This window comes from Biomphalaria glabrata, chromosome 14 (assembly GCF_947242115.1).
Source record: "Biomphalaria glabrata chromosome 14, xgBioGlab47.1, whole genome shotgun sequence".
Taxonomy (NCBI): Eukaryota; Metazoa; Mollusca; class Gastropoda; family Planorbidae; genus Biomphalaria; species Biomphalaria glabrata.
Window position 1 is genome coordinate 706,692 of NC_074724.1, and position 11,165 is coordinate 717,856.

An 11,165-nucleotide genomic window follows, 5' to 3' on the forward strand; every position below is an offset into this window, starting at 1 on the left:
AAAAATATTTTTTTAAATTCAATTATTCTCAGGTTTACATTTATTTTGAAAAAGAAATTTTCATGTCTGATGAGTGCCTTTATTTATAGATTATGTAATATTTATTCACAAGGATCTTCAGCTTAAGTAAAATTGGAGTAAAATTTTCTTTTTTCTTTCTGTCCAGGTTTCTCTCCCTTACTCCCCAAGACAGAATGACATTCAAGTACTCCCTGTGTCATCTCAAATTATTCTAGACGACGGACAGAGGATAAGTGTCGATGTCAACCTGAAGCTCATACCCACACAACCAATGTCACCTCAGTACCAGCAGTACCCACCTCATGGCCAGAACTTACATCAGTATCCACAACAGTACACACAACAGCAACCTCAGTACCTACCCCATGCCCAGAATGTGCATTCCCAGCAGCAGCACCCTCACCATTCCTACCACCACCACCACCCAGATGTTGACTATGGGAGACAGTACCCCGCGGCACCGCAGTATGTAGATGATAGCATCTCTAGTCATGACATGCAAGCTTTGGTAAATACGATTTATATTAGCAATTAGATGACTTAATTGAACTTTGCCCTTTGACACAATCCCAGTAATTTGACCTTTTATACCTTGTAACCAAATTATACATTGTAGCCAATTTATACCCTGTAGCCAATTTATACATTGTAGCCAATTTATACACTGTAGCCAATTTATACATTGTAGCCAATTTATACAATGTTGCCAATTTATACATTGTTGCCAATTTATACATTGTAGCCAATTTATACATTGTAGCCAATTTATACACTGTAGCCAATTTATACATTGTAGCCAATTTATACACTGTAGCCAATTTATACACTGTAGCCAATTTAAACATTGTAGCCAATTTATACATTGTTGCCAATTTATACATTGTAGCCAATCCTGCTTGATGGAAATAATTATCATGAGATGATATAATACACAGAAACACATCTAAAAGCATTTTTACAAAGCTTTTATCAACTCAATCTGTCTGTTTGTCTGTCTGTCCAAAAGCTTGTACATGTTATTTCTCCGACGCAATCTCTGATCAAGCTGAAATTTTATACAATTATTTCTTTTAATTGACAATGCAAGAATCAATTTAAAAAATTAACCATTTAGTTAATTAACTCTTGATAATAAATTACTTTGTTTGGTATCTCAAACAAGGGAACGAAATTGTACCTGACTGAAGTGGTGGTATAAGCTGAATTGGTCCACCCAGCTCTAATGGGTACCTAACATTAGTTGGGGAAAAGTAAAGATAGTTAAGCTGGCCAATTTACACCATAGTTGACCATGGGCTACAGAAACATCATCTGTCATATAGATCGCAAGGTCTGAAAGGGGACTTTATTTGTGTATTGTTTTAGAGTAGCATTCAAATTTCTTTTTCATCTAAAGTCTCTAATTAACATGCACACCTAGATGATCACAAGGACATGAGTAGGACATAATTATCTTTTTTTTTTGAAGGAATGTCTGTTATTTGTAAGATAAAATGTAAAAGTGGCTTTTGACACTATTAGAGCATGGAATGGGTTGCCTGAGCTAGCCAGGAAAATCAGTGACTTGGCAGAATTTAAGTCATTGGTTAATATGCATGACTAAAGGCATAACGCGTAGGACGTAATCATCTTCTTTTTTGAAGTAACGTCTGTATTATACAAGATAAACACATGAAATGGAAAAGATTCCATTTTGGCTTATCATAATAGGCTTTTCCTATATTTTTACAAATCGTATATCAAAAATATCAACACACTTTGTCTGTCTGTCTGGTACAAATTTTGTACATGTTATTTCTCCCAATTTCCATTCTCAGATCAAGTTGAAACTTTACACAATTATTCAATGTTCCTAACAAAATAGGAATCAATAAAATAAAATAGACAATTATTTAATTAACTAGTGGTAATTAATTAATTGTTTGATATAAAAAAGGAAATAAATGTTACAATATTGAGAAATGGGGCTGTAAATGTGCAGTTCTTTCTCTTATATAAGCTTTGTTGCTTTTTAATATTTTATTGTTGGCATTCCCGTGAATTTCTGGGAAATAGAAGAGAGGGAAGCTTCATTGTCCATTACAATGTACCTAGAGTTGTACTTAATCTTTTAGACTGTAGAGGTATCCAAAGGGAGGCAATGTGAGCCGATTAAAATTTCAATTTTTTCCCAGTGACAAAAGTAATTTCTCCCTGTGGCTAGGGTGATACAAGAAGTGGGGCTAGTTTGTTAGTACCAGTGTTATGATGCCCTTTTGAAAAAGAAAACTAATGGAAAACAAGACAAACTACAAACAATACTTTTTATGCATCCATAGCGAAACCATATTAAATGTTATTCCTTCACCCTTTTGTCACCGTGTCTTGTAAATTTTTTTTATTGGGCAGTTCAATTTTACTTCATAGTTTCCTCTTTCATTAATTGGTGGATCATATCTAAATGCCCGAGGATTCTTATGATGAAAAAGCTAAATATGAATAGCACAAATGCTGAGGTTTCCTTTAAAATAAAATAATTGCATACACTGATATGCAAGCTATTCTGATCATTCAATTGTGAAACGAAAATCTTCGGGCAACCAAAAAATGTATAACACGTAACTTACTATGAAGAAGGGAGATAACAAACTTGCTGACAATATCGTTTTATAATACTTCCCCCTTTCAAACCGGAACAGGGCAAAGTTTGGAGAGATAGTTATTAGACAAAAAAAAAAAAAAACAAACTCTTTGAGTCTCGGCAAAGAGTTTGATGCTAAAATAATAGAATAGAATAATAGAACTGTATTGGGAGGGGGATTACTTCCCCTGGTCTTTAAAAAGAAAATACAACGACAAAACGCTCGGCTGCCGCTGAATGGCGGTGTGGGCGATTTCCTGATTCTGACTTCCTTACCTACGTCAGAAACCTTTATCTCCGTGGATCAGATCGGATTTCCTTATTGAACACTGATGTTGCCGTGTACTGACTAGAACAACTGTATCGATTGATTGACTGATTTATTGACTCGCGTCACAGTGGTGACTGGTGTGTGCAGGGACCACACAGTGTTTATTGGGGGGGGGGGGCGAGTCTTTTGTTAGCTGACGCCCCACACCAACTTCCCACCCTATGTTTAGTAGGTCAATTGTTTAAGAATAGAATAGTGCTTCATACTGACTTGATACATTTATGGCTGCCTGGTCGTGCGGTTTGCACGCTGGACTGTCGTTCGGACTTATCGATGGTCCCGGGTTCAAACCCTGCCCGCTCCCATCCCCCGTTATCCTGCGGGAGGTTTGGACTAGGAAGTAATTATCTGAAGGAACATCCGAAATAAGTAAAACATGTTTTTGTGATTGTGTGTGTGTGTGTGTGTGTTTCTTCTTATCTTATAAAATACAGACGTTACTTTAAAAAAAAAGATTATTACGTCCTAGTCATCCATGTTAATCAATGACTTAAACTGCCAAGTCATTGGTATCCCCGGCTGATTCAGGCTACCCATTTCATTGTTTTGCAAGGTTCGGACCTTGCTACGTGAAGGAAGATTATTATGTCATAGCTCAAGTCTCTTGTAGAAAGGCAGGGAATTGCAACGGGCAAGGTTTGAACTTTCCTTTGGAAGACCCTTCCTTCATGGTCCCTCCACTGTACCTTGAAGAATGACATTTGATAATGAGTCATGTCTTACAATAGGATCAAACCAGCTTGGCTTTCGGTTCTTCGCAGTATTGAGGAGTTGTTTCTTTTTGCCAGCCAGAGTGTTGACTTGTAACAGTACAAACTCCTGTGTCTTCTATTCCTGGTATCTGATATCCACAGAGGCGGCCTTAGCAGTACGCGGGGGCCCGGGGCGAGTGTCAACACGGGTCCGTGAGCCGTAAGCATAGACTGTATATACCGCACCACATCACTCTAACGGGCTGAAGCCATAGTATTGTTACAAAACATAGTACTTTACGAAGGTGTTGTAAGCGTACATTCGACGACAGTATGTAACTGTAATTGCTCTGCATGAAAGATTTTGCTTATAAAATTTGGTCACCAGTGCTCTAATAATAATTTAGTAGCTTTTAATCAACGTAACTGATGATTCAGAAACATTTTGCATAAGAAATCAACAAACTAGTTAACAATATCTGCTGCTATTGCGGGGCCTCTTCAAGCGCGGGGTCTGAGGCGGCTGCCCCACTCGCCACCACCATAGGCCGCCTATGGTAATCAGCATTTTTATGTAGTATTTATTCCCAAATAGTAAAGTTCTTGTGTGCTAGATGGCACAGTTTGACTTGTTTGTTTATGACGTAATCAGAATCTGTGTTTGTTGGAGGATCATTCATGCTTGAAAAGCGTCGAGCGCGAGCTAGGCCTAAACGAGGTGCTGTCTCATTGGATGATTTAGTTGTCACATTTGTGTCTGTGTAGAGGTCTGTCCATGTTCGCCGGATGGAGGACAATCGCATCCCGAAAGTCATCCTCTACGGACAACTCGCGACTGGCTCAAGAAAAACTGGTCGCCCCCCACCTCCGTTACATAGATGTAATAAAGCGTGACCTCAAATCAGTGAACAGTAGCAGGACACTTTGAAATGCATTAGTGTAGGCCTCCTGTTAATGCAACTTGTCAATATTTGGTCACTTCAATTCTCATGTAGTCTAATATTCGGCGATACTAGAACTCGAGGAAAACGATTGTTATGAATTGAAGTTTAGGCGACCAATCGTCTTTTCGTTTGTCTTCCAATTCGTTGCAGACTACAAGAGTTCTCTTTCTGTTTAATGAATGGATGGATGTTGTCTTCCATTAATGAATGGATGGAAGATGCTAAAACCCCTTTATATTTGAACGGAACTCATGCAGGCTTTTTAAAGATGTTTAGGGTGTTCCTTTAGAATTGTAGATTATTACATCCTAGACCAAACATCCCTCAGGATGGCGTGGCATGAGGGCGGACAGGGTTCGAATCCTGGAATCACTCGAGACGACGGTCCATTCTCATATCACATTGCTAATCAGCCTTTCAAGCAGCTGTCCTCGAAGCGAAGACAGACGATCAAGAGTTTCATTTTCTGTCAAAGCATTTCTCACGATGACGCTGTCTAGAAGGTCAAGGGCGACTTTGTAGCTATTTTTATTTATGGATTCCGTGTGTGTGTGTGTTATAGAGTAGACCCTATTCATTCCCTTGACCCATCGACCTAATTTCTTTTAATTTTTTTCCCGACATACAAAAACTAGAAGGTTATAAGCACAGATTTGACGGGACGAAGTTATCGAAATCCACGCCTGCCTGGTATTAAAGTTTTATTAAACTAGATCATTACAGGCCCCTATTAAATTTTGAAATGTACTGTTTCCAGTCTTGCCTTCTGACTTCCACTCCCCACACACTCAGACATAAACACACACGTGAAAAGATATGAATCAATTAAAAAAAAGTAACGAATTAAATAATTTATTACTGGTGATAAATTGTTTTGTTTAATAGCAACAAGCAAAACTAAAATTTCAGTATTGACATATATGGCTAAATTTGTTGCGGTTAGTCAACTTAAATAACTGCTAACGCTATTTCTCCATCACGCATTCTCCGACCAAGTTGATACTTTAATCAATTATTTATTGTACCTAGCAAAACATGAATCAATAAGCAAAAATACTCAATTAGTCAATTAATTATTGGTAATTGATTATTTTGTTTGATATCAAATAATCGAAATAACTTGCACATTATTGGTAGATATAGTTTTAAGGATAGAGTTCTTCCCCTTTAGATAAGTTGTTTTTTTCCAAAAAAAGGATTTTTTTTTATATATGGCTTGTTTTTCACACCTGCTTGAGAAAATTTTTCTGAATATTCAGATTAAATAGAAGCTAGCTGTGATCTATCATAATTATAGGCCACTTTACTGACATTAAACAAGGAGTAGACCTTTCCTAGCTCAACATTCGAATAGCAATAGGTTTATTTTTGTGTCTCTTCACAGGAATACAACCCAACATCACCTCAAGGGTACAGAGAGAATTACCGATATGTTTCCCCAAGGGAACGCTACTCTGCGGATGAAGCTTTAAGGCAACTCAACAGTTCAAGGACAGATATTAACCCTTATGGGAAGATACCACCCATCCAGAGGTCAGCTGATGGGCAGCACCCCTCATCAGCACCTGAACAGGTTGGTGCCCCAAATTTGTTTTTTTCTAATTACAGCTGACACTAGATGTCTTGACACAAAAAAAAATAATGGAAGCTATCTCCATTGACCTTTATGAAGAATCATACAGTCTAAGAGGGTTTTAATGGACCTCATTCACCAACCGTAAACAAACAATATTTAGCCACGTGGTGATTTATCTCTTCTATATAATTTACGATCTCATGTTTAATTCATGATGGTTGTCACGTGACAGTTTTTTTTCGTTGTTTTATCAATAAGATCACGTGACGACTAAATGTTGTTTGTTTACGATTGGTGAATGAGGTCCATTAGTTCTCCTTTTCTGGGGGACCACATATGTTCCTAAGACATCTCCTCATTTTCCTTCTCTGTACCACATCAGCCTTGCGGGTGAATGCCAGGGAAATAACACTTGAGGAATGGTGTGTGTTGGGGGCTTTCTTCCATCCCTGTCAGTGCAATGAACTATGTTCCATTTTGCACCCAACAAGGGTTCAGTTTTGTTTCCATATAGTTTTATTTGGCACTTCTCTAACAAATATTATCACCCAATCATCAATTTGAAGCTGAGAAGTGTTGCGCTGGGGCTGGTGCTCTAGAATGATCTTCAGGTTAACTGGTTCTATTAATCCAAGACATAAAAAAACAAAAACAAAAAAAAAGTAAAAAAAAAGTTTAGTCTTTGTCCCTGATGCTAGTTAACAATCACCCAAAATGCTTGTGAATTTTCTATCAGACAATTGGAGGTCAAGTGGTTAGCATGTTTTCATTGTGTATGTGTGTAAGTAGAAAAAGTAGTGAAAGAAGCTCTAAGAAACATATAATTTAATATTTACATTTTTTTCTGAACAGTTGCCCTCTTTAGATGCCCTGAACAGTTGCCCTCTTTAGATGCCCTGAACAGTTGCCCTCTTTAGATGCCCTGAACAGTTGCCTTTATGCATTATTTTAGTCCTCAACAGTAGTTGATAGTTTTCATTAACAGTTACTATGAAGATCACTTTTATACTTTTCGCTATTATATTGATATTGATTAATAACCAGTGCCATTAAAAAATTTTCTTGAGAAACCTGATAAATTGATCTGTGGCATTTTATGTCTCAAGAGATAATTTTTTTCCATTTGCAACTTTTCATGTGACAAAAGAGACCAATCCTTGAAATACAGTGCGGGTGAAAGTGCAACAGTGCCTGGTGATTACAGATGCTCAACCCGTGACAGCAGCTGAGCAGCCTGTTAACTATTGAAATAAATCACTGTATTAATATAGTAAGGCCCTCTAAAACAAGAATCATAGAGCCATTACAGAAACAGGAATGTAAACACCACTAGCTCAAAAATGAACACATAAGTTCATATTATGTCATAAAAGAAACTTTTAATAGTCTAATACTAAAATTATTTTTTTTACATTTCAGGCTGGGAGTTACACTGACATGTTCCGGAAGCAGAAAGAAAAGAACAATGAGAAACCTTGGTACCGCGTCTATGGACTAAAGGACTACCGCAAGATGCAGAAAGAAGTTCGGCTGGGGACACTAGGTCCTGACCTTGACAGTGATGTCCTCAAGGAAAGGGTAGGTCCTTAAATGAAGGGTCTTACATAAGATCAGTTTCTACCATTTACTTCTTTTATTTTATCTATTTTGTCATCAATTACTGGGGATGTATAGCTGTTGTATGTATTGCTGTTGGTGTGTTGTTAGTTGTGAGGCCTGATGAAGTGGGAAGCATGGTCGAGAAGCTAAGTGCGCTTGAACTAGGCTTGGCTACCTATAAAGGGGGCTTGAGATTCGACTTGGGCAGAGTTGTGCTTACTGAGCGCCTGAAGGCAGCACGGAAAAACCAACTCCTAGATAACTCCCCCCACCCCCCCCTACTGGTTCACAACTGAGATTGGACCAAAAAGCGCCCTGAGCATGCTATAAGCATGAAAGTAGCGCTATATAAAAGCCATAATTTATTTTATAACCGGGAGATGCTTCTAAGCCACAATGTGGCACCTGAGTGGTAAGGCTTCATAGAGGAGATGAACTTTCAGATAGCGCAGCAAAGCGAAACCCCTTTTGGGGTACCAACTGGAAACAAGTTAATTTGATAGGTGGAAATAAAAGAGAACCCCAACATCCCTTTCCCAATCCATACATCATTTCCTGTTTGATGGTGGACAGTTTTTCATTTAGTATAACACCTAGGTATTTTGCATTTTTATTCTGTGTTACTGGTTTAAAAGTACCATGAATAAGATCTGTGGAAAATTTATTTGTTTTAGTTTTTTTGTTACTCTTAATAACTGATTCTCATTTCTCTAATACATTTAATTCTCTTTGTAAAATATCTGTATCTTGTGTTGTTTTTATTGTTTTATCAATTATACAATCATCTGCAAATAATCTTGCATTCTTGTTTGATCATCTTTCTGGAAGTAATATATGATAAATAATTACAGAATTAATGTTTAGCGGATTATTACCAGCAGAAAATTCAAAACTAACCCAGATTTCTTAAATTGTAGCTTTAGTTTATTACAGTTCATTTGAAAATACTTTTTGGATTTTGGTTTTAAGCAGTAACTAGCTGATCAAACTTTATGTTTCATTCTGTTTGGTTGATGGAAAGGGAAAAGTGTAACCACTAATTGATTTGATAGTAAAATTTTGGTTCCAATGTTTATCACAGAGAGAAAAGTTCCAAAGACAAAGTGACTACGCCAAGCAGGTGATGGAAAAAAACAAACAAGATCTGGTCCATAAAAAACCTCCAGCTTTCCCCAGACCCAAAGAAGAAAATGACATCATGAACAGAAGAAAACTGGTAAGTTGTCTGTTACTGTCGTAGTTTGGTTGTCAGTGTGAACACTGTTAAATGGACTCTTTAATTAGCACATTGGATCTACAGATTAAACTTTATAATGTAACTATCACTGCCTGAGCATTAAAAATAAAAATAAACTTTATAGAATCCTAAATGCTGCTGGCAAAATCATTGGCAAAAAACAAACCCCATTTGGGCAGTTGTTTGAGACAAACATCTATAAAAAAGCTAACAAGATCCTCGAAATAAAGAATCACCCTTTGTGTCAGGATTTTGTGATTTTACCATCACAAAAGAGATACAAGACACCGATAGCAAAGACAAACAGACACAAACACTCTTTTGTTCCCCTGGCAATCAAATCATTAAATAAGAACAATCTGGTATAAACTTTGTCACATGTAAATTATGAGTGAGTCTGGTGTGAATGTACACTTTGGTTTCTTATATTATAATGTTTTTTGTTTGGTGTAATGCACAAATTGTAAGACAAATTTCCACGGATAATAAAGATTATTATTATTATTATTATTATTAAAATAACCTGATGGCTTCCTGGTCATGTGGTTTGATTTTGGACTGCTGTTATGATGGTCCTGAGTATCTCCCCCTGCCATCCTGCAGGAGGTTTGGGCTAAGGTGTAAGAATCTTTCATTTTAAAAGAAAGCCTCTAACTAATTTTTAATTACAATGATTATGTTGCTAATTAACGGACAGACTTGTACAAAGTGTTCTGGCACATAGTAAGTCATTTGTTATATCTTTTGTTTTTGAATGTCATATCCATGTTTACAATGGACCTCATTCACCAAAAGGAATGGTCACGTGATAATATAGATAAAACAATGAAAAAAACTGTCACATGATAATGATTGTTGATTAAAATTAGATCCTAATTGGTGATGAGGTCCATTCACTTCTGCTAAACTTTTGTTCTTGCACCACTATAGCTCTTGAGCTTCAACTTAAAAATTATTTTTTTTTTACAACCTCAAAACAACAAAACAATACTTGTAATCTAATTTATTAGGGGGCTGAGCAGTTTAGCGCTTGGCTTCCGTACCTGGGGTCCTGGTTTCAAATCTCGGTAAAGACTGTGATTTTGAATATCAGGATTTTCAGGGCACCCCTGAGTCCACACATCTCTAATAGGTAACTGGCTTTAGTTGGGGAAAGTAAAGTCGGTTAGTGGATGGTGGATGTGCTGGCCACATGACACCCTGCTTGTTAACCGTTGGCCACACAAAATGACAACCTTAACATCATCTGCCCAATAGATCACATAGTCTGAAAGGGAAACTATTCTAATTTATTCTAAGTAATTAGATTAGTTAATTTTTAAATACAAAAGAATGTTTCAGAAAAAATAAACTTTCTAAAACTTTTTTTTCTTTATTACTTAACCAGGCGGTGGAGTATGCCAAGTCAGTGCCTAAACCCATCATCAAACCACAGCCGACTGAGTACAACAACTATGAGCTGGCCTCCGAGAGGTCACCCATTGCCAAGCACCACAGGAAGCCAGGGGATATGGTCACACCCAGCCCCCGCCTGCCACAGAAACAGAAAGAGCCGGACCTGCTGGACATCGACAAGCTACGCCAGCGCTACGAGGAGGACAAACAGAACGAAGCCTTAATACGGCGGAACAGAAGTAACAGTTTACCGAAGGGAGAAAAATTTTATTAAATTACTTGATTCACTTACACTAAACTTGTCATAGGACTTGCACAACTCTTCAATTAGCTAGTAGTTGTTTATTGATCGACACATATAGATTTAGAATGTAACTAATCATTAAAAAAAAACAACTTTTAAAGCCTTTACTGACATCTGATAAGTGTAACTCATAATCCTCAAAATGTAGGATTTTATTTGACAACTTTTGAATAGTGCCAACATTCTCAAGGGAAGGAATTTCTAAAGATAATTTCCTGTGTTGTGCTTCAACAGTTGTCCCTACTTAGTGGGTAATTATTAACTAAGTACATACACTATTTGATTTATATTATAAAATTAGCATAGAAACATTCCATTAGGTCAACCTAAAGGCACTTTTCTTATTGGATAAGTGCCTTTAGAGCAAGGAATGGGTGGCCTGAATAAGCCAGGGAAATCATTGGCTTAAGTTTACGTCTCTAATTAACATGCTCGACTAGATTGAC

At 37.2% G+C, this 11,165-nt stretch overlaps 1 protein-coding gene across 2 annotated transcripts in view; it reads left to right on the forward strand.

The window, feature by feature from the left end:
• The window catches only part of LOC106073578 (uncharacterized), a 33,276-nt gene extending 22,414 nt beyond the window's left edge, over window positions 1-10,862 (forward strand). For both annotated transcript variants that reach the window (XM_056009868.1, XM_056009867.1), the window contains 5 exons: window positions 167-529; window positions 5,993-6,181; window positions 7,604-7,762; window positions 8,865-8,999; window positions 10,408-10,862. In XM_056009868.1, the coding sequence (XP_055865843.1) occupies window positions 167-529; window positions 5,993-6,181; window positions 7,604-7,762; window positions 8,865-8,999; window positions 10,408-10,689 (1,128 nt within the window). In that variant the 3' untranslated portion in view covers window positions 10,690-10,862. The remainder of the gene's footprint in view (window positions 1-166; window positions 530-5,992; window positions 6,182-7,603; window positions 7,763-8,864; window positions 9,000-10,407) is intronic.
• The last annotated feature ends 303 nt before the right edge of the window (window positions 10,863-11,165 follow it).